At 41.1% G+C, this 27,100-nt stretch overlaps 2 protein-coding genes across 11 annotated transcripts; both read right to left on the reverse strand.

Annotated features, from left to right (window-relative positions):
• Window positions 1-27,100, reverse strand: LOC102119241 (small integral membrane protein 43). 10 transcript variants are annotated; one of them, XM_045392831.3, is made up of 5 exons: window positions 26,952-27,100; window positions 4,833-4,941; window positions 2,901-2,963; window positions 2,609-2,766; window positions 1-1,540 (listed from the first exon to the last, which is right to left on the reverse strand). In XM_045392831.3, the coding sequence occupies exons 2-5, from the start codon at window positions 4,893-4,895 to the stop codon at window positions 1,360-1,362; spliced, it is 465 nt and encodes a 154-aa protein (XP_045248766.1). In that variant the 5' UTR covers window positions 4,896-4,941; window positions 26,952-27,100; the 3' UTR covers window positions 1-1,359. The 10 variants fall into 10 exon arrangements, with proteins under 10 accessions (XP_045248766.1, XP_045248765.1, XP_073896486.1 ...); XM_045392830.3 differs by lacking the exon at window positions 26,952-27,100 and adding an exon at window positions 6,255-6,348; XM_074040385.1 differs by lacking the exon at window positions 26,952-27,100 and adding an exon at window positions 5,884-6,224.
• On the reverse strand, window positions 5,937-6,224 carry SMIM43 (small integral membrane protein 43). The gene has a single exon (XM_045392836.2). It carries the CDS (start codon window positions 6,170-6,172, stop codon window positions 5,981-5,983), a length of 192 nt encoding a protein of 63 aa, XP_045248771.1. The 5' UTR covers window positions 6,173-6,224; the 3' UTR covers window positions 5,937-5,980.

Below are 27,100 nucleotides of genomic sequence, written 5' to 3' on the forward strand. Positions count from 1 at the left end.
TGTGTTACATATAGTTTATTTTTATTTCATAGCCTTTTAAAAAATATAAGCCACCTAATATTTTGAAAAACATACACAGAATAATCATTTAGCTGCCACAATATTACAAAAATAAAATGACACAGAATAAACTGCACAAGAGAACAAAATAATCTCTGCTGAGTCACTCTGACTGGGAACACATGATAGTCACTAGGAAGGTGAAGTGGAGCCGTACTGCCATTTCTTCAAGATCAGTTATCACTCAAATCAATCACAGGTACTCCCAGGAGACCATTCCATGCACTACACAGGAATATGTGCAATATATAGATGTCAAGTTAACATCTTGAATTTAATTCCAAATACCATTCTTTCTTTTCCTCTGGGAGACAAGTTCAATGGCAAGCTAGAATAGTGAAGACCATGGGACATCAAGCCCATGACTGACTCACACCTCTCCCAGCTGGTTCTACAACGCAAGAAAGAGAATAAAGTATACTGTGCTATCTAACACAAAAGCTAGTAGCCCCATTTGGCTATTTTAATTTAAATTAATTACAATTAAACAAAATTTAAATTTTCCTTCCTCAGTCACACTAGCCACATTTCAAGTGTTCACTAGCCCCATGTGTCTAAATGGTTAGCATATTGGACACTGCAGATATAGAACATTTCTGTCATCACAGAAAGTTCTTTTAGACAGCCCTGGATGTGGGAAGTGTTTCTTCTTTGCTTAGCTAGGATGTAGGCTGCTTATAGAAGCAGCTTTGAGAGGCAATTCTTCTCCCAGGATATTCCTAGACCGGTGGTGGAGTCACAGAAAGGAGTAAGGTAGCCTTTCTCTGCATAGATTCCCCTCCTCCATGCATGAAAGCAACGGTCTTTTTATAGGAATCAAATACACAAACCCAGACTCCACCAAAATATAACTGACAGGATAATTAGAGAGGAGAGAAATGATGCAGATGAGGGAGCAGCGTGGTAGAACATTCTTTATCCTACACCAACCCTCTATAAAGAGGTTATGGCCACCAAGGAAGTGCGCAGGTACCCAGGGCCCTCTAGAAAATCCTGATGTGGGACAAAGATATTGGCTAAGAGAGGTCAGTCCTGTCAAGAGTTTTGTGAGAACACCTGACATGCCTTCACTCTGCTCACTCTGTCAGAGGGGAGCAGTGCTGCTTGGAGCTTTGACAGTTGTGAAGGAACTAGAGTTTTGATCTTTTTGAACTTTATGCTCCTCTGCAACTGTATTTTGTAGCCAGGGCATAAAATGTTAGTTGTCCTCCCAAGATCCACCACCATCTTCTTCCTCATCAAGAGAAAATGGATTTTTGTCAAAGGCAGTTATATATCCAGCTACGAAAACTACATTTCTCAGACAATCTTGCCGATAGCAGTAGCCAATGACACAGTTCTGGCCAATGAGATGAAGGCAAAAGCTATTGGCCTGCTGAGGAAGCTCTTAAAAAGCAAGTGGATTCGAACTGGCATGCCCCGTTTTCTCTGTGGGCTTCCTCCTCCTTCTTGTGGGCAGCTGCAGGGACCATCTTGGAACCTGGAGGAAAAAGCCAAAGGAACCTCAGCAGCCACCTTAATTAAGCCTGACACCCGTGAGCTGCTGAACCAACACCAGCAGCTGCCTGCCTCTAACCTCCTTGTTCTATGAGAAAAGAACAAACCCTCTAATTTGTTTAAGCCGCTCTTCAGTCCAAAACTTCCTATTCCATTATCAAGATAAAAATTCATCTTGATTCCCAATAGGAAAGTGTGATTTTCATCTGAAAGGAAAAGACATCTTGCTTGAAGAATCTGTACCTATTCAATAAATTCAAGTAACTTCAGAGTCATACTAACAAAACAAAAGTCACAGATAAAGGTTTTAGCTCAAACCCACCCATGTCTTCAGGATCTGTCTATACAGACCAAGAATGGCAGAAATGTTTGGGTTCATTATACAAAGTGGCTACTGTTAAGGAAAATAAGAGGGTTTTTTTTTTTAAACTTTAATCCATCAGAAAGCTTTTCCTGCATGCTTATTAGGTTCTGATTACTGGGTCTAAATGCCCTTCTGATAATCCAGCTTCCTGTATGGGAAGATGCTCATGACTCAGATACTTAATCAGATCATTATTAACCCATAACATTATTTATTTTGTGTAGACAAAATAAAAAGTGGAGGACTGAGAAATGTATTTCACTGATTCAAACAAACAAAAAAAAACTACATCAAAGATTTACAACTCAATTCTTAACCTTCCCTTGTATGTGACACAGACACCTGACAGTGACATTCTAATGATCCTAGAGTTTTAATTGTGGATTTAGCTTAAATATGCACAAATAACTCGGAGTAGCTGCTAAAATTAAAAACAAAGTACAGCACTGTGTAGATACCTTATGTATTACATTAGTATCTTTAGTATTCTACCAGTCTCTAGATTAGTAAGTGTGACTTAGAAAAAAACAAACATTTCCCACTATTCTAAATGGTTTAACCATTTACAAACTTTAAAATTTTGGTCATTTAAAATTTAACTCCATTGCACTGATTTTGAAACTATAGACAAAATTGGAAATACAGAATGTCAAACTAAAAATAGAGTATTTCATATTTTTTACTCACCTAGTTCCAAGTTTCCACCCCTGCAAGCGAACCAAAAACAAATCCTGGCACCTTGCCATTCCCAGAAAAGCCAGTGCATGGCACACTCTGGGTAAATTTTCTCTCTTATTCTGTAGAATCACACCAGATGGCATCAGTTCTGCATCTACAGCTGTGCCCTAAAATTGAAGTTCAGACATAGGAATCTACTTTATTAGACATTTTAGATTTTGCAGGTGTGAGTGTGATGTCATTCTCATTCAACTTAAAATGGTTATCTTGCCAAGTAGAACTGCAGATCCATTGCACTTACAAGTTTGGAAACTAATGCAACAACCAAGATTGTCTTGATAAGATCTGAAGCCATTTTAAACACCTGAAATTTAGAAACAATGATGAAATAATAATATTTGAAATAAAATACAAATATTACATAATAGAATTATGGCTCATTTCCTTATAATGTAAGAAATTCAAGTCACCTTCTAACATTGCTGAAGAATCACTAAAAACCTTTTTATTGAAAATAAAACATAGGAATCTTCTATAATGAAGTTACATTTATATAATAAGCAGTTATTTTAAATATTCTTGACTTTTCAAGTGCTTTAATGTCTGTCTCATACTTACACAGTCTTTAAAAATAGACTTGGCCCATAGTGACTGTCAGAACAGGGGGTGGTCAAGGGATGGAGTAGCCAACATGTAGAAGCCTGAAACCTAGATCATTGTGGGTGTCAGAGTATTTGATCTAAGTCAAAAATGCATTAAGGTAGCCAAAAATGTGAGTTTGAAAGTAGTCCTAATTTGGGAGGTCGGTCTATGTCAGGTCTTGGAAAAATGATGATTGAATAATTAAATAAATAGCAAAAGACAGCTCATCTACAGGTGTCAAAGTTTCAAAAGCAGAGCCTCTAACAAAGCAAGGGCAGGGCAGGAGATCAACAGCAGCAAGATCTAAGAGCAAATGTGAGTTACCTTAATTCCCAGAGCTTAGAGTCAAGTTCCAAGCAGAGGTTGAGTAATAGGAATAAATATTCATTGTGGCCTGGATAAATGGGAACTTGGTCATTAATGAATTTGATTACAAGGAGGTAATAAAATGACCCTGGACACAAGATAGAAAGGCACCACTGCTTTCTTAGGAACATGAGTCAGTAGAACCAGCTGAGAGATTGGATTAATACTCAGATGGTAATAAACTAGTCACCCTGACTTTTCAATAGTCTCCTGTCTAGGAAGAATGATGGGCAGGTTAAACTCATGGATACCAGTGGTGGTGCTAGGAAGATTAAAAGATTGCAAACTCAAGAAGCCAAGCATGTGGTTAAAATAATTTCCATTCTGGTTATTCTAAAGTGTGAAATGATTGTTTTCAATCCTTACAAAAACTATCATTGCTAATTAATTACTCCCACACTCATCTTCAATGTCCGTATTAACTATACAACCCTTTAACTAAATGCCACTGCGGAGATATCAACCAATTAGAGAACTATTGTTCAAAGCACAATACAGAATCACTGCAGTTGATTCAGGGAATTCAAACTGAGAATTCAAATCAAGTCTTACCATAACTCTGATAAAGAGGTGAGAATTTGCTCATACCCTAATAATTAAAGTAAACCACTTATTTATTAAGAACGGGCCTATTTGGGGAGAGTGAAATAGAAAGTGGGAAATTATCTGATGTCTTGGGCCAAAATTATTCACCTGAGACTATTTTTCCTTTAAAGCATCAAAATAATTGTCTTACACTTCACTTTTATATTATCAACTTAGGCAAACTTTAGTATTTCATTTTTTTACCCTCTCTATATGGTCTTTCTTTGTGTCTAAAATTAGTATTTTCAATACTATAGTTATGACTTAGCTTATCCCACACTGATATGACTAACCCAAATCCTCCCTTACTGAAGACAGTCTATCTGCATCACATATTTCATCCCATGAACCCCCGCACTGTTTTTCAAAAGAGCAGAATGATTATTAAAAGTGCAAACACTCCTGACATCTCAGTCAAATTTCCACAATCCTCTACTGAGACACTGATTCTCGAAATGAGTTAGGAGTCAGTTTGGCTTTGTAGTTCTGGTAGAAGCTCACCAGATTTGAGTGGGAGAGAGCCCTTTCCTTCCTTGTGCCCATTTCCCCCATCCTGAACCTACATGTTTTTAGGCCCTGGATCTTTAGAAGTTTAGTCATAACTAAGGCCAACGTGAAACCATGTGCCATCCCAACCTACCATTTGCAGAAAGCTTCCATCTCCCGTTGTTCCAGCCTTCTTTTTGCAGGCCCAAACTGTCATTGCAGCTGTGGTCCTCTATGCACTAGTCAAGGGCAGCAGCTCGGCTCTAGAAAGAGAGACGACATAAATCTAGGGAAAAGCTTCCGAAGGATGAAGATATTTCCCAAACTAACATTACCGAGAGGGTACTTAGGGCATACTGGTACTCAAGTTTGCTCCTGCCCGCCCATATTCTGCAAAAGTTCTAGTAATTTAAACTGAAACCACAGACCCGCCTCTCCGTCCTTTTTCCTGTTTCCCTACGCTATGCAAACAGTACCTCTTTTAGCTGGCTTTCCAGGCCATCACCCAAAAGGTCACGTACCGGCAAACCCTAAGGCATCTTTCAAATGACTCTCACTGTAACGTTCACCATCCGCTGTCCCAGATTCCAAACCTACCCTGCACTGCAATCCGCAGACACTAACTGTGGTTGGTGGCTAGAATATGAGTAAGGAACACCGGGAGGAAGGGATTCCTCCCTCCAAATGGGCGACTGAATCTTCCCTCCCCCACGCCCCACCCCAGCACCACCAGACGAACTCCATTTACCATCTCTCAAAGCGCAAAAATGTTTAAAGCAATTTTTAAAATACTTCAAGTGCGCTGTTTCCTCCTGCCACCTGTCCCAAAGCCCACACACTCTTTCTCAAAAATGTGGATATTCAGGTTAACCTTCGATTTTGTTCGAAAATAGCTAAACTGAATTACCCGAATAATTTACTTTTCCACTCCTTGGGTATAACTAAAATGCAGTTGAACCGAAAAGAGCTTGCTGTTGTCCAAAGTCACTCCGGCTCCAAGGGGCGAATTCTCTTTTCGCCATCTCTCCCAGCCCTGGAACAACTTGGGGTCCCTCCCGAAGAGCAAAGCGCCAGCCCAGACCCCATACACCCACCGTCCCTGGCACCCGAACGCTCTGCGAGCCCCGGGCCTCCCACAGGAGCGGAGACGCGGGTACCTGCGCCTCACGCCGGAACCGACCCGTCAGAGCCGCCGAGCCCCGCACCTGGAAACTGGGAGGCCACGAAGACGGAGAATTGAGGCGGAGACCCAGCCCAGGGCCCGCGCAGTTCGGTGCCCTCCCGCCAGTGCCCGCACTCAGGTCACACCGCTTGCTCTCGGGAGAAGCCCCAAGGCTCGCGGTGCACCGAGAGGCGCCCGGGCTGGAGCGCCCCGGCTGTGTTGGCCACGGAGTTCTTCAGTTGCTTGATGACCACGAAGAGCAGGAGGAAAAGTAAGAAGAGCAGGAAGAAGAAGAGCGCCAGGTAGAGCAGCAAGTTGAGTTCCCACTCCATGCTGGAGGCGCCGGCGCTCGCTTGCCGTGCGCGCTCGGCACGGGCTGCAACTGGAGGGCGAGCGCGCCGACCGCACACCCACCTCCCCGCACTCCCGCCCCTCGCGAGGCCGTGCCGCTTTGGGCGCCGACTCCGGGGTCCGTGCTCTGCCTCCCCCGGCTCCGAGGAAACGCGCCAAGAAGCTGAGGAAATCCGGCGCCGACTCTCCCCGCTGGCACCAGAGCCTTCCGCTTCGCTGAGATCCTTTCAGGTGCTCTCGAGGACGCGAGCGACTTCCCTAGGAGCGAAATTCCGCTGGCAGGGACGCCAGAAGAGGTAACGGCTCAGTCTCCCAGGGGAGGTCGGGACTGGTGTTTTGCAAATGATTTAAAAGTTCCCCTCCAACATCCAGTAGGGTCCCTAGCCCCCTGTCTTCCGAATTCATTTCTTTCGTTATATCCCTCCGTTCCTGCTTTCCGAAAAGACAGGGGTTGCCATGGCCCAGAGACCCAAAAGAATGAAAGGTGACAGTGAAGACGGGGTCTGAAAGGCTATGAGATGATTTCGTGCTATGAGATGTCTGAGTGAATTCCTGTTCGAGCTGTCTTGCTCTTCAGAGTAGCAGATGCATTCAATGTTGAATGTCCTTTTCTATGGACAACAGGTCATTTGGAAAGGCATTAAGAATACAACGTATTTCGGTAGTGATATAGCACAAAGTTTTCAAATATTGGCCTCAAATTCAGTTTCTTTGGTGAAAGGAGGAAAACAAGTTTACTCAAAGTGTTTCTTGAGTCCCTAAAGCCTTTCTGTATCTAGTTGACGTGACCCGAAGCCCATATTGAGCAGCTTTGAAAGCTGTTCAGTGTATCTATTACTGCGCAACAAATTAAACCCAAATGTAGTGGCTTCAAACAACAAACATTGATCATCGCTCACAGTTTCTGTGGGTCCAAAATGTAGGAGCACTGGCTGGGTGATTCTGGTGTGGGGTTACTCATAAGGCTCCGTTCAGATGTCAGCCAGGTCTGCCTTCAGCTGAATGCTTGTGTGGAGGTGGAGGATCCACTTCCAGGATGGTTCACTCGCTGGCTGCCAGGTAGGGCTGGTTGTTAGTGGGAGGCCTCAGTTCCCTTCCATAGGTGCTTCCAACACAGCTGCGGGCTTCCCCCAGAACAAGTGATGAAAGAAAACAAAGCAGAGGCTGCAGTGCTCTTTACCACTAGCTTCAGAAGTCATGTGCGGTCACTATCCTACTGGTCACACAGGTCAGCCCTATTCAGTGTAGGAGTCCAAGAACATGAACGCCAAGGAGTGAGGATCACTGGGGCCGGTCTTGGAGTCAGCTATGACAGCTGCTAATACAGCCAGTTATCATTGCCCATTTGTAGGCCTAACTTTATTTTATTCTTTGTTTATGAAGATGCGGAATTGCCTCCTGGACTGAATTCTGAGGATGAGGCCTGACAACATCCCTGACTGTAATAAGTGGCTGCTCCAGAGATGACAGGGGTTCAGAGAGACAGGATGGTATGAAAACAGTGTGTGAACTGCAAGTCTCATGGACCTGATTCTAGTGTCCGCTCTACCTGTCAGGGGTCACTTTTGCTTAATGACTCTCAGTCCCCTCCTCTGTGACATGCCTTGCTGATCTTTCCCTTGGATTTGTTGTGAGGCTCAAAAATGAGCAAATGTTAAATAAAAATGTGTTTTGCTGTATAAACGTCAGATACTGTTATTATTCTTTTACCAAGGGCCCCCAATGCTACAAGCTACTGAACAAAATTTCCAGGCCCTAGGCCTCTCCACCAAGCATCTTAGTGCATAAACGAAAAGAATCTTTTTTTTCATTTTCTCTTTGTCTCTCTCTCAATAACATGATATTGATCCACTTCAAGGCAGTGGTATGCTGGAGCTGGCTCATAATGACTCACAGGAGCTGATTGTTAAATTTTGTAAACCAGTTATTAAATTCCAGCTATTATTAAAAGTTGAATTATATAAAGCTACAATTATGTTAACAACAAAGGTAATTAATACTCAAAACTCATCACTTTCTAATTATTTTATTAGTTTGGTACAAAGGCAAAAACCACGTACTACATTTCACTGCTGTCTGTGCACTTGAGGTTAATTCCATGTGTTGTAGCTGTGTGGTGAAGATGCTGCATAGTGGTATGTTACTGCGCATCTCTTCCCAGCTGTGTTCAGTGCTGTCGTGTTGGTAGCTTGAAATTAGCTATGATGAGTGGGTTTGCCTTGAGAAAATAGACAAATGCTACAAATCAGGACCAGGCAGGCAGTTGTTACATTAACCAGCACAACACTGCTCGTGGGGCTATTGAGAGAAATTTAAAGTCTTATACAAGTTTAGCAAAGATTTGTGATTTTTTTTTTTTTTTTTTGACTGCCCAGAATCCACACACCTCCACTCTAAGCACCACATGTTCCTACGGATGGAATTCTCCATTTTATGTAATCTTGGCAAGAAGACAGATCCCAGTGCCTACTTTCCCTTGCCACCTCCTGTTACGGAAACCAAGGGGATCAGATATATCTTTTACCCACTCCTGATACAGTGTGGGGAGGAGGGCAAGAAGAGCTATGCCAGAAACTTAGTCAAATATCCTTGTCTCCAGGACTCTGAACCTTGGGAGTTGACAGAACAGGAGGAATGTTCAGAAGTCAGATGCATCCCCTTGCTCGGGCAATCTGAGCGCCAGAACAGTCCCAAGAGTGACCTAGGCATGGCTACTGCTGCCTGCCTCGACGGCATCCTCAACTCCTGGCCCAGACCGGGCCCTCCTGCTTTCTTTCCATTCCATAACCTTTCTCTGGCTTTCCAGGAAATCTTATTGCTGTGAGGCCAAGTGGTTAGTGCCAGTTTTCAAAGGAGAACGCTGACCAATTATGAAGGCATTGCTTAAGTACTTGGCACATGTTAAGCACTCTTAATTAACAAGGTGTTTGGTAGGAAAGGCGTGTGATTTGGCACATTGCCATCCAGATATCCAAGCTATCGAAGGATGAAAATTGAAGCATGGAGAGGTTAAGTGACCTGCTGAAGATCACACAGCTGGCAAGTGGCAGGAGAGGGATGTGAACCCAGAAAGTCTGGCTCCAGAGCCTGCACTCCCAACCCTCGTGATTGTACTGCCTCGCAGGGAAAAGTGTACTTTTGTGTGCATGACCATCAAATTAATCAACATATTTTTTCTTTTGAGCGTCAGACTAAAAAGAAACACATTTCAAGAGACATATGTCTTCTGCATCTCAGCTCCTACTTTTGAAATCTTGAAGGTCAGAACTTCAAATGAGCCAGTGTTTGCCTGCAGAATGCTGTGGGAAAAGGCCAAGGGATGAAGGTTTTATGTTGCCAAGCTCAAACCCATGTCAGCCTTTCTAACCGTAACTCTTTAGATTATCCATTTATCTGAGCAGCTTAAATGGATTTATAGGTATTAACTAACAAATTCTGATATTCACTTTCCGTAGAATTTGTATTTAAAATAATATTGCTGCCACGAAAAATAACATATTACATTTAGTAGATGCTCCCAATGCTTTTCAGTCTCTGGTTATATTTATGTACCTCATAAAAGGCTCTGAACTTCAGTTTATATTGTATAAATGACTCCATATGAATAAAGCAGAATCTTTCTCTTCCTAAAGATGCACATTAATGGAAATTCATAGAAAGAAAACCCAAGCATTTTAAAAAGCAGAAAGGATACTCACTATAGATAAGAGCATAACTGCTTCCAGAAACTAAAAGATGTACAAATGGGTAGGTGGAGGGAGCTGTGTCACTACAATCACATACGACTGCCCACAGTGTGGACCCCACATACACTCCCACTAACAGCATGCCTCGTCCCCCACTCAGAGTTAGACTTCATGCATCTTTCATCTTCTCAGTTTCCTCCCCGTGGGTCTCAAAACAACTAGATGTTGCCCCAGAGCTGCCCAAGGTCTTAGCCTATGGACCTCTATGGCGTGTGGCAAGATGAGGGTTCCCCTTCCCTTTTCCCACCTTGTTCCTCCCAACTCTCATCTCTTATAGGAAGCAGGTATTTGATCATAACAAGCATCATAGATATTTATGAGAAATGATTAATACCAGGAACAGAAAGGTTTATGTGTCTTGTAAATGTGCTTCTCCAAAGAGTCTAAACACCTAAGAAGACACCCAGAAAGGGCTGTAAAAATCTACTGTCACAATCCTACCTGGACTTACCTGTTGTTGGCACCTGGAGGATGGAAGCAGCTTCCCCAGGAGAAGGGCAGGATAAGAGCAGGAGACAACAGAAAAAGAGATTTCCAGGCACCTTTCTAAGGCTGACTCAACTTGGCCTGACGTGAACCCCTCCAAAAAACAAAGAAATGTTTTGCAACATGCTCTAGTCTTGAAATGTGTTGTTAACCTGGGTAGTAAGACAGGTTCTTAAGTAACAGCACACCTTCCCAGGTGCTGCAAGCCATAAGAATTGAGTGACCCATAGATGATGTTTGCTTAGATGGGGTCACCTTAAAGCACCCATGCATGTGCTGGGGATGAGGTCCATACTCCTTGGAAGCTTCCAGGCCCTAGGACCCTGTCCTGGCTAGTTAGGACCTGAATCAGCCCCAGTGATCTTGGTGACTCCAATGGCCCAGAAATATCCCAGCCATACTATTCATGCCTCTGTAGCACCTCACCTCCCTTGCTTCTGCTCCATACACAAAAACACCACCGTGTTCATTTCTGCGGAAGAGATACAAACTGGACCTCCTTGAAATTGCTGCTTGTTGATACTTTTTATCACCCCACAACCCTCTAGATCTGAATTAGAAAGGCTAAGAGAATGCTCGCTGCTGTAGGAGAACAGAAAAGTCAATTGTTCTGCCTGAGGGAGTTGTATAAAGTTGATCAGCTATTACTGTAACACCCCATGATAGGATTTGCTCTTTACACCATCACCTCTTCCCAGATCCCATCCTCAAATCAACTGTATAAATATGCATTTTATACAGTGCATATAAAATGAGATGCTCTTCAGGAAATAAGTAAAATTTATGTGATAAGCTATTTAAATTTCATGTAACCGTTCAGGAATTCCAGTGAGAAGGAAGTAAGGAAGGGTGGGAGGAAGGGAGGGAGGGAGAAAAGGAGAAGGGGAGGGAGGGAGGGAGGCAGGGAGGGAGGCAGGGAGGGAAGGAAGACAAAGAAAAGAAGTCTAATGAAATTTATTGGAGGGGTATGTGGGAGATAGTCCTATGTGGGTAGCCCTTGAAATCCAGAATTTGCCACTAAGAATAGTTCTGTGAAAAATACTCTGGATTCTGTCCTTGATTTAGAATGTCTTTAAACACAGCAGAAGATACACTAAGTCTGTTCAATATTGGAAAAGAAAAATATTAAGTGACAGATTGTAATTGCAGCCAAATGCTATATCTTCAGTTTGGATTCTGCAGTAAATTAGCAGGAACATTGAAAAAAGTCGATGTGACTGTGGCCGACCCTGGACTTGATCAATACTATGTCATGTAGCAAAATAAAGAATCTGAGCATTATTAAGCAATGTATCTTTTGTTCAGCATAACTTTAATGGCAGTGGAGAAACTGTTGCTGCTGATGACAGGTCTGCAAGCTCCTGCATGAGTTAACGATGAAGAGCAACGAGCTTGCACACACACACAAGACAAAAATTGGGCAGTCCAGAGGGCGGAAAAGAATGGATAAAAGTAGATTTTGTCTGTAACTCCTACATCTTTAGTGAAACACTCGCTTGTGAGATCTAACCACCTCAACACCTAGGGCGTGCACTCCCAGACCCAGTGACCCAATCTGCCTTCCAGACATGTGCTTCACCGTGGCACAGACTGGCAGCAAACACACTTGGTTCCAGGCCCAACCCTAGATACTCGACCTTGTACTACACCATATACTGTAGTGCTGCAAATGGCAACAAGACTTTATTTAGGTATCTACCTCTTCTCCATGCATCCCATGTGACTTAGAGGAAACTGTTCCAGGGAATTGGGTCCATAATGGTCTAAAATTCATTCGGGGAATATGAAGATTTTTTTTTCATCCAGAAGGGCACATCTGATGTAAATTGATCTAATCTAATTCAAGTTTTACAGTGTCCAACAAAGAAAACAAAACCACTATAAGTATCTAAAGTAAGGGAATTTAATATTGTTTAAACTTGTAAAATTAGTTACAAGGCTGTTGAATGGTAGAAGGAGTAAAAAGGAGACAGTAAGTTTACCACAAGATTGTAGCTCTCCTGGACTAGAGAAGCAAAGAGGAAAATGGGATTACACAGAGCCCATGATCACTGTATCAGGAAAGACCCCCAAGTGTCCATGGCTGCTGCCGCCAGTGGAGAAGTCGAATCTCCCAACTGGATCCAAGGACTGGGTTCACCAGCCACCTCCCAAGACACCACCAGAAGCCAGGAAACAAAGAGGTATTCTCCCTTCCTCTCATCTTCCAACCTCATGGTAATGCCTCCCATTATGACATTATCTAATGGAAAGCTGGGTGACAGGGGAGTCTAGGCTCTCAGCAAGATGGTTGAGAGGAGAGAAGGGCAAGAATGAAGCTGAAATACAACAGGCACTACCCAGCACAGGAAGTACACATGATCCACGCACTGGGGAGAGGGTTCTCTCTCATCCATGTCAAATATAAGTAAATAAGAATGGCAGCCCAGTTTCTGGTGGTAGCCACCTTACGTCCATGGGGAGAACCAGCCACAGGATGTGGGTGATTTGATAAATGGCACGGTAGAGAGAACCTGCTTCCCTGATGGCACTACTGGGCCAGTAAATCCGTCAATCTTGAAGGCTTGCCTACCTCTGGGCATTCTATTTTGCACAAAAATGCATTTCATTATTGTTTAAGCTGGTTTGAGTTTGATTGTTATGAACTGCTGGAGGCACCCTAAGATACATTCAAAAGTCTCAGTTTTCTTATCTGTCAAATGGGGCTAATAGCATGATAATGACATCTACTTGAATAAGGGTGTTGTAACTGTTAAATGGAATAATACATGTGAAGCACCTGGCATTTAACAGGCACCTAACAAATGGTGATTTGTGTTATTATTATTACTATCATTTTTAATGGAGTTAACAATATTTCTAACTGTGTTGCCAAGCAAATATAGCTTAATAATAAATGTGGTCAGCCACTCCAGGCCAGCCTTCCATCCCTGCCACATACAACTTTCCATGCTGAGGCCTACACACCACCATCCACCACACAGCCTCCACCTCCCTTTTTTCCTCCTCGTAAGAACACTGGAGCCACCACCAGGACCTGGAGAGTGGATCAATCTGGAGCTCTTCATCTGCCACGGCTGTACTTTCCATACCTCACTATGGAAGCACTAGGATGATGTGGAAAGGAACCATGCTGAGAAACTGATAAAACAGCAGAACCAATAAGGTGACCTAATCTTCAAATCCTCAGGAAACCAGACCATGAGAACTAGGAGAGTAAACCGAGTACAAAGGAGTATGTTTACATTGTTTAAAGTATTGTGTCTTTACTGATATTATCTAAATAGGCCACTGAAATTACCCAAATTACGAAACAACCCTGGGTTGTGTGACGTTCTGGAGACTCATTATGTGAATGAGCAGGAGTAAGCAGTTTGCATGAAGTGGTGGCCGTAGAATCTGGCATGTGGAGCATCTCTTTGACAAGCCCATCCTAGGCTTGAGCCTGGGAACTCATGGCCATGGGGTTGACTTTCCATGGTCACCAATATACTACACACATCTTCGGGTTATCTTCACTCTTCCCATAGACTGTACCAAACCATCTGCCTTTTTCCCTTCAATATTTGTATCATTCATTTCAATAAAGTAAGTTGCTACCAGAAAAAAAAAGGAAGGAATGAAACCCTAGCCCCAGACTTCTTGAGGGGATGGATTTGAGGTTTCTTCCTGGCTCCTCCTTGGACCAGCACAATGATTAAACCTCTTTCAACCAAGAGTGTTAGCTTATGCCTATAATCCCAGCATATTGGGAGGCTGAGGCAGGTGGATCACTTGAGGTCAGGAGTTTGAGCCCAGCCTGACCAAAATGGTGAAACTCCATCTCAATTAAAAATACAAAACAGTATCTGGGTGTGGTGGTGCATGCCTGTAATCCTAGCTACTCAGGAGGCTGAGGCACGAGAATCGATTAAGCCCAGGAGGCAGAGGCTGCAGTGAACTGAGATGGCACCACTGCACTCCAGCTTGGGTGACAGAGTGAGACTCTGTCTAAACAAACAAACAAACAAAACACGAAGGAAGGAAGGTAGTTAATTCCTAAATGATTCTGATGATTAACCAGATGTGGGAATCACTATTCTACTTCAACTTCTTTATACTGCAGATAAAGACGTTGAAACCCAATGAGAATAAGTGACTTACCCAAAGTCAGACACAAAAGAAGTACAAAAGTGAAAACTGCAATTCAGGCTTACTGTCTGGTAGTTATGTTCTTTCCACCAATTGAGAATTCCATTCTTTTCTTTTTAAACTATGTAGCAGTTTTCCTATAGTTAGAATTGTTTTTGAAATGCTAATTTTGCCTCTGGATTAGAATTAATTAAAACCCACATTAAACTTTTAAAAAATTATTAATTCACAATATAATAGACTGCAATGTTTTATCTAAGAGAACTCAAAGAAATGAATTCTTCAAAAAATAAGACAATTATAATTTTTCAATCAAAAATAATATTAATAATTTTTTAAAATGTAATGAAAATAATGTGTCTTACTTACCACAGTACCTGGAAGTTCTGCAAATGAATCACTCACTTGAAAGGTTTTGAATAAAGCTAACCTTCTCCTGTCTGTGTTAGATCTTCTCCATGTGCCTTTCAAGTCTACCCTCCACCCTACTGTGTGTCCCATTAGCTCATATTGATTAGTCACTCCTTGCCCTACACTTTCTGCTAGGCTTTCTCCAAGGGAGACATCACTGAAAGATGGAAGCAGGGAGGGGTTGTGGTATTTATTCCCTGGCCCCTCCCTGCCAGGCTGGAAGTTAATCATAGCCAACTCCCTCCTCTAGAGTCCTCAGTGTCCAGTAGCTGCTGATCTCACCAGGTTCCAGTACCCACCTTCTCCCTTTGCCTCTTTGAGATTATGGATGGTAACAGTTTCCGGCTGTTGCTGTCATCCCTTCATTACCATCTGCTATGAACTAATTGTTTGCTATAGTCTGAATATGTGCCCCCCAAAAATTCAGGTGTTGCCAATGTGAAAGCATAAGAGGTGAGGGTTTAAGAAGTGATTAGGTCATGAGGGCTCCTCCCCCGTGAGTGGAATTGAAACTCTTATAAAAGAGGTTTCTTGCAGCATTCATTTGGCAAGCTTGCCCTTCCATTTTGTGCCCTGCTGGGGCACAGCGTTCCTCCTGTCAGGAGGGTGCAGCCCTCCCCAGACAACCAAACTGCAGCACCTTAATCTTGGAGTTTCCAGCATCCAGAATGGTGAGAAATACATTTATCTTCTTTATAAATTACTCAGTCTCAGATATGTTGGTCCAGCAGCACAAAACAAACTATGATAATATTTGTGTCCCCTGGCCCCAATTCATATATTAAATCCTAACCCTGGATGCATAGGAGGTGGACCTTTGATAGACGATTAGGTCATAAGGGCAGCACGCTCACGAATGGGATGAGTGCCCTTTAAAGAGACCACAGAGAGCTCCCTCACCCCTTCTAACGTGTGAGTAGACAGTGAGATGACAGCCATCTATGAACCAGGAAGTGGGCCCTCACCAGACACATAATCTGAGGACACCTTGACCTTGTACTTCCCAGCCTCCAGGACTGTGAGAAGTAAGTTGTTTAAGCTACCTAGTCTATGGTATTTTGGGTACAGCAGCTCAAACAGAGTAAGACACCATCTCTTTGATCATCCCTTTAGAGATGCCTGGCTCTTGGCAGACCCCTGAGTGATACTCCACTCAGGCATTTCTCTTCTGCCTCTGCATCCCTTGAGGGATGGCATTCTAGATGGCTCCACTGTGGATTAGCTGTGTGTCTTTAGGAAAATTGTTTAACCTTTCTGACACTAAAGTTCATCAACAGTGAAAATAAAACGTTGCAGGATTGTTTTAAGAATCAAATGAGAAATTTATGTGAAAGCATTTTATAATGATTACTACATTAGAGGTAAAGCCAATGATCGATGTTTGTTTTGAATTTTATTAATTTTTATATATAGAAGCACATTGTTGAAACTTTCCCTATTTCAAAAAAATTCAGTATACCAGGGGACTGAAAGAGAAGCTATTTTATGTACAAATGATGATATGCCTGTGCAGTAAACTGAGGAACTAATATTGACTCCATCCCTACTGTCTGGTAAAACAATTTCACAGCTTTTTCTGTGGAAATTATGAATCTGCTTGTGTGATGACCTTGATAGAGGGGGTGTTTACGTCATTCAGGTGGTCTCCTAAAATACTGGGAAACATTCTCATCCATTTGATTGGCATCTAGGTAAATGTTTCTCGTAAACAGCATTTTTTCTTTTCTTTTTCTTTCTGAACATGGAAAAATACACTTAACATAAAATTTACCATCCTATTTACTTTTGTGTGTATAGTCCAGTGGTATTACATATATTCTCATTCTCGTGTGACATTACCACCATCCATGTCCAGAATTTTTCCATCTTGCAAAACTGAAACTCTATGCCCAGTAAACAACTGCCATTTCCTCCTTCCTCCAGCCCCTGGCAACAGCCATTCTAATTTCTGTCTTTATGAATTTTACTGCTCTAGGTACCTCATATAAGTGGATTCAGTAACTTTCTTTTCTGTGACTGGCTTATTTCACTTAGCATAATGTCCTCAAGGTTCATTCATATTGTAGCATATGTCTGAATCTCCTTCCTTTTTAAGGCTGAATAATATTCTGTGATGGTTAATTTTATGTGTCAATTGGACTGGGCCCTGCGGTGCCCAGACATTTAGTCAAACATTATTCCAGGTGTGCCTGTGAGGGTGTTTCTGGAGGACATTAACATTCTCCTATTGGTTCTGTTTCTCTGGAGAACCCTGACTAATACATATTCCGTTATATGCATATACCATTCCTGTAGATATATTTTATTTTCGTTAAAACTGCAGTTTCACCATATGATCTAAAACATTAAAGTAATCTATTTTAGTCGGAAGTTATAGGAAAGCATACACATATCCCTCCTGGACTATTTCCTGTAGAGTTTAAATATGCTTAACATAGAAAGCCACAATGCTGTTTTGCACATATGAATAATATTTCTACTTAGTTTTCTATATTTAGAGAGGCCAGTTCCACAGTGGCTAAGGTATAGGCTTGGTATGATTGCCTCCGTAATATGTCATATTAGAAGGCACATTGTCATGAATACCAATTTTAATTTACAACAGAAACCCTGGGTGAGAGATTCTAAGGCCTCTAGTTGGAAATATATCTGGAAATTCATTTTGCTATCCTCGTCATAAACCAGCTATCAAATGACTGCCTACCCAAGCCTCCCTCTGGCTTTTGTATCAGCCATCTGGAAGCCACCATGAATCTATCTAAGGAATCTTCTAACCCTCCCCTCTGAAACCGTTATTCCTGATGAGAAGCTGCTGGCTTGGAGAGACAGGCAAGGACTCTTTTTGTCACTTTATATTTATGTGCTTTGTTGTAGTTTAATGGCTCTGAACACCTAAACACCAAGATGACCAGCATCATAGAGATGGCCAACTTGAAAGCATTGTTTTTCAATAATTCAAAAGCTATGGTTATAAATTCACCACAGGAAATTGTCTTACAGTTTTTTTTTTTTTAATCATCTATGAATCATTGCAAAAAAGAAACTGTTCTGGGTGTTTGTGAAACTCGTGTTATTTGAACACTAATACTGTCTTGAGGTTTTCTTCTGCCCCATCACAGATACTGTTGGTTGAACTAAGTGATGCTGTTATAGTCATTACTCAACAATGAAAAAGAGGACTTGTGACATCTGAAGAAAATGCGTATTCCTTGTCACTGGTATACATCTGGCTCTTGTGTGCGGCCCTTCATAATCATGACCTCTTCAAGTGCTGTATGGCTGAGCTGGTGGGCTATGATTTTCACTATACATCACCAAGAATTATGTTTCTCCACCCACCCCAGCTGTGGTTGAACTGTTTCTCACCTTCAAGAAGAAATGAACACACAACTCATTATACAAAGCTCAGCACCTGCTACTTACATATTTTTCACATTTAATGTTTTCATCTATCGTGTGTATCTTGTCAGATGAAAAAGTCTTTTGCAAGAGGAAAACAGCTATATATCAGTTTCATCGTTTTGCTGATGCCTTGGCTATATTTACTGGTAAGACTTTTCCTCCTTCTCCAAATTTCTTCATATTTTGTGGTGCTGTGGAAAGAGCATTGGTTGAAAACTTCAGAGCCTGGATTCTCACCGTCCCCTGCCAGCATAAGCCATACAACATCGCACATGTCTCTAACTTCACTGTGGTTCTATTCCTCAAATTGGGGGATTAAATATAATTATCTCCAAATCCCTTCTAGTTCCAAAATTCAAATAGCTTACCATTTTTTACTGCCAAAACCAGGGATGGTGGAAGAGAGAGATTACCGGAATGAGTTGCTGCCAGCTGCCAAGATGACAGAGTAGGTGGGGAACCCAGAGTGCTTTCTTTCAGGAGAGTCATTGGCTCCAGGAAGGGCCTCTGACACATTTGCAGAAGAGGTTCCTTCACGGCTCACTGCTCATTCCAGCCACGACTTTATTCCTTTTATGAATACATTAAGTAAGTGGGGTTATTCATGTGTCACCTACATATCAGCCACCTTTCCACTGTGTGCAAACCACGAACAGGACTCAGCACAACATGTTGTTTCCCTCAAGGAGAAAAATCACTCCACAAAGCACGACTGAACAATGCAGACAGCACCTGGAGTTGTCTCCTTTTCATAACCTTTCTTCCCCAGCAAAGTAGTCACTTCTCCCTCCTTTCCTTTCTTTGTTATGCAGGAAACCTGGGTGCCAACCTGAGCTAATTTCTACCTGTAGGTTTATCAAATTGCCTTTTAAATAAAATTGTCTCTGCCCCCAAGGAATTCTCCTACTAGCTGAGAAGAAGGTATTTTTTTCCCTGAGTATTACACATACCTCTTCAACTTCTCTGATCCAGCTCAAACCATTTCCAAGTAGAAAAGGATGTGAAAGAAAGAAAGCTACGTTGATAAGACCTCCCACCTATACTTCTGAGGACAGGGCTTCATGCACTATGTGATGGCATGCAGTTTTTAGTCTCTTTCAGATTACTTATTCAAATAAATAAAAATTCATTTGTACAGGCTTAAGAATGAAACTTGCCCCATCTCTACCACCCTGAGAAAAAGGCTTCTCTTAGTCTTAATTTAATTTTGAACAAAAATTGGTCTTATCTTACAAATTCCTTTTTAAATACTGAAGAACATTAGTAGAGCATTTTTTATTATCAAGCAGTTGACAATACATTATTTTATATCTTCTTTAACATCACAATAATTATTTCACAACAATCTTATAAAGCTATTACATTTGGTATGCTATTTGGTATTTATACATTTCTAATGAGATTTACAGATTTACTCTGCCAAAGAAATAATGTGATATTTGCTCCCAGCTTCAACACAAGCAGAATACTAATGTAAAGAATGACTATTTTGTCTACCATCCTGTGATAAACTATTGATAATCATAATTGTAAAATAATTCATACATAATGGCAGTGTGTTTCTACTCTATGCGCTGTTTTTTTTTAATACTATGAAATTAAATTGTGACATAACCTTGCAGAGATGTCAAAATTATACTCTCCTAGTGAAATATATAAGGGGTAAAATAGTACTGTGTCCTTTCACTGAACTGTTAAATAAAGACAGTCTTTTTCTAAAGGAAATATACAAATTGTTTAAACTTATCACTGCAGATTCAACTTTGTCAAAATTTAACAGTTATTAATCTGGTATGTCTAGTATTTTTTAAAGGCATATTGTGAAAAACATTGTTTCATAGTAAAGTGTGGTGACCTAGTCCCTGGGGTCTGGAGCCAGCGGCCTAAATTAATAAATCTTGGCTTTACTCCTAACTAGCATGTGACTTCAACTCTTGGTGCCTCAATTGCCTCATCTATAAAATGGAGATAATAATATTATTCTCATCATTGGGTTGTTGTGAAGATTAAATGGTTTAATACATGTAAAATGCTTAGAACAGTGTCAAGAACATAATAAGCACTCAATAATGGTTAACTGTTATTCTTATTGTTAACATGTCACAAGTCAGGATATTAACATACCGATGTCAGCGCTAATCTGTGAGCACTCTTGTGATAACAGAAACCAGCTGTATGCTTCATTGCCCACCTCACTAATCACACTTCCCATTCTCCCGCTATTGTTTCTACTGGTATTCGGTATGCTTATGGGTTTTTTAACCTTTTTTTTTTTTTTCTTTTTGAGATGGAGTTTCACTCTTGTCGCCCAGGCTGGAGTGCAGTGGCACAGTCTTGGTTCATTGCAACTCCGCCTCCTGGGTTAAGGCGATGCACCTGCCTCAACCTCCTGAGTAGCTGGGATGACAGGTGCCTGCCACCATGCCTGGCTAATTTTTGTATTTTTAGTAGAGGCTAGTATCAAAATCCTGACCTCAGGTGATCCGCCCACCTTGGCCTCCCAAAGTGCTAGGATTATAGGCATGAGCCACCACGCCTGGCCTAAACTTTTATATATACTTCTATATATAGGGAAATATAGACATACATTTTTAGAAACAGGGTCTCATGACATTGCCCAGGCTGGCCTCTAACTCCTGAGTTCAAGCGATTTTCCTGTCTTGGCCTCCTGAATAACCGGGACTATAGGCATGCACCAGGGTCCCTGGTTGTTTTTTACGTTTAAATTTTTGATACATCCAGAATTTAATTTTTGATAAATCCAGAATTTAATTTTTGATAAGGTGTAAAGATCCATCCTTTTTTTTCCATTTGACTACCCAGTTCTCCAAGAATCATTCAGTCAGTGAATAATCCATCTTTTCTATTACATTTTCCTTGTTCATTCACTCTCCACAACCTTAGACCAAAAGTCTTCAAACTAGATTTCAGATATACCTAAGGGTATATGAAGACTTTCTAAAGGGCACACGAAGGTCGGACACAATGGCTCATGCCTGTAATCCCAGCACTTTGGGAGGCTGAGGTGGAAGGATCTCTTGAGCCCAGGAATTCAAGAGTAGCCTGAGCAACACAGTGAGACCCCTTTCTCTACAAACAAATAAACATAAATGAATAAAGAAAGGCACACAAACATGGTTAATTTTGTGACTATGTCCAAATACTCAATGTCTACGTACTTTTTCCTAAAATTATTTGTCTAAGAAGATGTCTATCATCAAGGGTACCCTTGCCTCTCTTTTTTTCCTCTCTCTCACCTTTATTTCTTAGAGCAGTTTTCACAACAAAACTGAGCAGAAAGTACAGAGTTTTCTCATATACCTCCCGTTCTCACACAGCCATCCTATCAACAGATCACTATCACTGCCCCCCACAGAGCTGTACATTTGTCACCAACAATGAACCTGCATGGGTATGTTATTACCCAGAGTTCACAGTTCACATCAGGGTTCTCTCTTGGTGTTATATGCTCTATGAGTTTGGACAAGTGTGTAATAACAGGTATCCACTATTACAGGATCACACAGAATAGTTTCACTGCTCTAAAAATCCTCTGTGTTCCACCTATTCATTCCTGCCTCTCTCCTAATGTCCGACAACCAGTGATCGTTTCACTGTTTGAATAGTTTTGCCTTCTCCAGGGTCTCATATAATTGGAGTCATACAGTATGCAGTCTTTTTAGATTGGCTTCTTTCACTTAGCAATAGGTCAAGGGTCTGTTTTCTTTCTTTCTTTCTTTCTTTCTTTCTTTCTTTCTTTCTCTCTCTCTTTCTTTTGTTTCTTTCTTTCTCTCTCTCTCTTTTTTTCTCTCTTTCTCTCTTTTTTTCTCTCTTTCTCTCTTTCTCTCTCTCTCTTTCTTTCTTTCTTTCTTTCTTTCTTTCTTTCTTTCTTTCTTTCTTTCTTTTCTTTCTTTTTCTTTTGAGACAGAGTCTCACTCTGTCCCCAGGCTGGGGTGCAGTGGCATGATCTCGGCTCACAGCAACCTTTGCCTCCCCAGTTCAAGCTATTCTCCTGCCTCAGCCTCCCAAGTAGCTGGGACTACAGGTGTGTGCCACCACGCCCAGTTAACTTTTGTATTTTTAGTAGAGATGGGGTTTCAGCATGTTGACCAGGATGGTCTCAATCTCTTGACCTCATGATCTGCTCACCTCAGCCTCCCAAACTGCTGGGATTAAAGGCATGAGCCACCATGCCCAGCCAGGTCTATTGTCATAGTCTGCTTTCCAGATTTTTTTCCCCCACTTTAACAATATCTTACTGACTCCTAACTTATCCTAACTCCTATCACACATTGCCAAATCAATAAGAAATCCAGCAATTCCTTTGATCAAGGCACCATAATACATCCTCTCCTATCCCCTCATTAAGAGATAGGTTTCCAATAAATTGTACTTTTTAGGTGACAAGAAACAAGTTTTTTCTCGCTGCACAGCTTCAGTGGTTCTTCCCTACTCCACCAGCTTCTAGCCAATGTCAGCCTCACTGAGCAGCTTCTAGCCACTGTTAGCCTCACTGAGCTCCAACTATTTCCTTTTTCTAAGACAGTCAGCCCACCTCTAGGAAGCTCCACTGTCACATAGTCAAATAAGTGCTCCCTGTCTCCTCTTAGTGCCCCAGGTTTTCACAAGTAAGGTCCTGAACCTACACACTCCTCTCTGCGGGATGATGGTTTGAGAGATTCTGTGTGCTTTGTTGGTGTCTCTTTGATATAAGACTTCCAATAAACCTTACTGCCCCCTCTGTGTATCATCCAGGGGGATTGTGCCACCTAATAGTCATCTAAGAATGGTTTATCAAAATTTATAATGTGTGCTGTTTTAATCAAATGTATATCACCAGTATTTAGAATAACAAGTAAATCCAAAAGAAATTGTTTTACACATAGAGTCACAGGACATATATTTTATATGAAGAATGATTACCAATTGAAGACATTAAATATAAATATATTACATTAGGATAAACATGTATTGGAGATGTAGAATAGAAATGGAAGTTGAAAGAGAAAAAGGATGATGTGAAGTTTCTGATTGTTGGAGAGGAGCTCGTTTATTAATGTCTTAAAGGGACGATGGTGATGGATTCCAAATTACTGTGGTATCTGTACTTCCACTGGAGAGTGATAGAAAAGCTTCATTTTAAAATATAAATATTTACAATGTGCCACAAACAATATCCTTTGCTACTGTTTAAATTTATGATGAAATATTTAAGATGTCAATTTTAAAATATTTGAGAAGGTACATCGCTTATCAGGATGCTTTTAGAGGGATTGATTTTTAAAGAATCCTAAAATATATTCTAGGCTGCATTGTTTCTTTCTTTTTTTTGAGACGGAGTCTCGCTCTGTCGCCCAGGCTGGAGAGCAGTGGTGCGATCTCAGCTCACTGCAAGCTCTGCCTCCCGGGTTCACGCCATTCTCCTGCCTCAGCCTCCCCAGTAGCTGGGACTACAGGCGCTCGCCACCGTGCCCGGCTAATTTTTTACATTTTTAGTAGAGACGGGGTTTCACCGTGTTAGCCAGGATGGTCTCAATCTCCTGACCTCGTGATCCACCTGCCTCGGCCTCCCAAAGTGCTGGAATTACAGGTGTGAGCCACTGCGCCTGGCCCATTGTTTCCTATATTCCCAGCTAATGCCTGTAATCCAAGCACTTTGGGAGGCCAAGGGAAGAGGATTGCTTGAGGTCAGGAGTTAGAGACCAACCTAGGCAACATAATGAGATCCCGTGGCTATTGGAAAAAAAAAAAAAAAACTTAGCCGAGTGCGTAGGGTGCCTATAGTCTCAGCTACTCAGGAGGCTAAAGTGAGAGGATCACTTAAGCCCAGGGGTTTGAGACTGCATTGAGCTATGATCACACCACTGCACTCCAAGCTGGGCAACAAAATGAGATCCTGTTTCTAAAAATAAATAAATAATAATAATAACATATATTTGTAGACCAATTAACAGGGCACTTTTACATACATTATCTAATTTGATCCCAAGTGCAATCTTCAATTTAGAACGAAGAGCTTTCTGCAAAGTGCACAAATTCAATTCCAACTATGTGAAGAAACATGGGTAGAACTTCCTGAATTGTTTCCAAAGATGAGTATAGTCTAAACCCGAAGAGTTATTTGGCATTATTTTCCAATTTAATAATGTCAGTATTCTTCATTCAAATATAATTTGTTCTTATGTTACAGAAGGTTTTTTAAAATATAAGAGTGGTGGGGGGTGGTTTTATTGTTATATCATCAAAAATTTAGATCTGGAAAGCTTGTTAATAAAACTATGTCAAGAAAAATCAAATCACTTGTCCAAGGTAGTGGCAGAACACAAGTTGGAAACTGGAAACTCTGATCCTCTGTTCAAAAATCAATCATTTAAGAAGGAGTTTATCTTAGCTTGTACACATGGATGGACATTTTGTCTTGTTAAAAACAAGTTTATTGAAATATAATTTACATACACTCCTTGAATTATGTAATTATATGTATCATATATTAATATATAATGTAAGTACACTCCTTTAAAGTATACAATTCAATGGTTTTTGATACATTACAGACTTTTGCAACCATAATCATAACCTAATTTTAGAACATTTCATTATCCCCCAAAGAAACCTTGGCCCCACTGTCAGTCACTCTCCATTCCCCTTTCTCCTTACCACCTCCTTCCTTCCTCAGTCCCACGATACCACTAATCTACTTTCTGTCTCTAAATTCTTCTTTTTTGGGTATTTTATATCAACGAGAACATACACTATGTGGTCTTTCTTGACTGGCTTCTTTCACTTAGCATACTGTTTCTGAGGTTCATCCCTATTGTGGCATGTAACATGTATCAATAAAAAATTCCTCTTTATTGCTAAATAACATTCAATTTAATGGCTATAGTACATTTTGTCTATTTATTCTCTAGCTGATGGACATTTACATCATTTCTACTTTTTGGCTATTATGAATAATGCTTCTTTGAACATTTGTGTACCAGTGTTTATGTGAGCATGTTTTCATTTCTCTTGGGTAGATATGAAGGAGTGGACTTGCTGGGTCATATATTTAACTCTCTGTTCACTTGTGTAACTCTATGTTTAACATTATGAGGAACCGCCAAACTGTTTTCCAGAGTGGTTGTACAGTTTTACCTTCCCGCCAGCAATATGCAGGGGTCCCAATTTCTCCACATCCTCACCAACACTTGTTATGTCTCTCTTTTATATTATAGCCAACCTAGTGGGTGTGAAGAGTGGATTGAATTAATCAAGATTCACCAAATAGTTGTGCAACTCCCCACTTCATTTCACCAAATAGATTCAAAATCAAAAACACAAACTTTATCATGAACATACAGGGTTATCTAATAAATCAACAAAAGGTTTCTAATGTCTGATTGCAACTGTACTGTGTCAGGTACTAAAGAAATTAAAAAAAAACCTTAACATTAACTCTATATTGTCCACAGTTCATCCTTTATGCATTAGATACAATACCAATTAATAAAATACGAATCCTGTTATAAACTGAATATATGTTCCCCTAAAGCTCGTATGTTAAAACCCTAAACTCTAATGTGATGGTATTTGCAGGTGGGACCTTTGGGAAAATAATTAGGTTTAGATAAGGTCATGAGAGTGGGGCCCCCATCATGAGATTAGTGTCCTTATAAGAAGAGTAAGAGTCCAGAGCTCTTTCTCTCTCTGTCATGTGAGGACACATCAAGAAGGCAGCCATCTGCAAGCCAGGAGGTGAGTCCTCACCAGAACTCAACCATGCTGGCACCCTGATCTCAGACTCCCAGCCTCCCGAACTCTGAGAAATAAACATCTGTCATTGAAGCCACCCAGTTGACGGTATTTTGTTATAGCTGCCCCAGCTAACTAATGCATAATGCACATCCTCATCTTTAAGGAATCCTCAAGGAATTTTTATTTTCTGATTAGGAAGAGACTAAATTTAATAAAACAGATAACAATTACAGAGCAGAATATGGAAAAGAGCTACAGAATTGGATACCATATGTATCAAAGTGATATAAACAAGCAGAAGGAGGTGGGATTCGTAGGAAGGACTGAGGTAACATTTATCGGGTACTTTTCTAGCTAGGAAACTGTTTGTTTTTTGGGGGGCCCATTGCTTCTTTTTAGGCTGCTAGAAAAGGGCGATGAGTGGGTGGATGGATAGAACAAAAAGGCTAAAGGAACAAACAATGCCCACATATATGGAGGCAATAGACTAAATATTAATATTTCCTGTCTCCAGGAAGTCCCTATTCATATTTAGATTCTTATTTTCACAGGATCATGTCTGGTAAATTGGACTATTAATCTGCTTTGGCAAGCCTGGTACATTCCTGGGATGTCACAAATATACCTTCCTGATATTCAGGAAGCTCTTTTCTGGTCCAGAAGTCACAGGAGAGCCTTGTGGTTCTAGGAAGTTATTTCCCTGTTCCAAGACTGCTGTTACAGAGATGCCAGCAGCCCTGCATCCCTCTCTGACCCTGTGTGGAACCACAGCAAGTCCACAAAGCCCATCTTGGTGTTTTAAGAACTGTGTCTCATACACAGCTCCTCAAGCAAGCTGTCAACTTACCTTATCTGTAGGTAGCTCACTTAATACAGATGGTGTCACCCCCAGAACAGCCACTGATACATCACATATCTGAGGGCATCTTCTTTGTTGCTTATTTCTCGCCCCTCCTTGGAAATGGGCTTGCGTTGTTCCCTTTGCCTTTTTGTTCT

This window comes from Macaca fascicularis, chromosome 5, assembly GCF_037993035.2.
Source record: "Macaca fascicularis isolate 582-1 chromosome 5, T2T-MFA8v1.1".
NCBI classification, from domain to species: domain Eukaryota; kingdom Metazoa; phylum Chordata; class Mammalia; order Primates; family Cercopithecidae; genus Macaca; species Macaca fascicularis.

What these genes read in the sequence shown, in the direction of transcription:
- LOC102119241 (XM_045392831.3), bottom strand. Translation starts at nt 4,895, where the DNA reads ATGACAGTTTGGGCCTGCAAAAAGAAGGCTGGAACAACGGGAGATGGA. An exon ending in ATGGAAGCTTTCTGCAAATG is followed by an intron (nt 2,964 to 4,832) that starts GTAGGTTGGGAT and finishes TCTAAATTTCAG; the next exon opens with GTGTTTAAAATGGCTTCAGA. An exon ending in TTGCATTAGTTTCCAAACTT is followed by an intron (nt 2,767 to 2,900) that starts GTAAGTGCAATG and finishes CTTCAATTTTAG; the next exon opens with GGCACAGCTGTAGATGCAGA.
- SMIM43 (XM_045392836.2), bottom strand. Translation starts at nt 6,172, where the DNA reads ATGGAGTGGGAACTCAACTTGCTGCTCTACCTGGCGCTCTTCTTCTTC.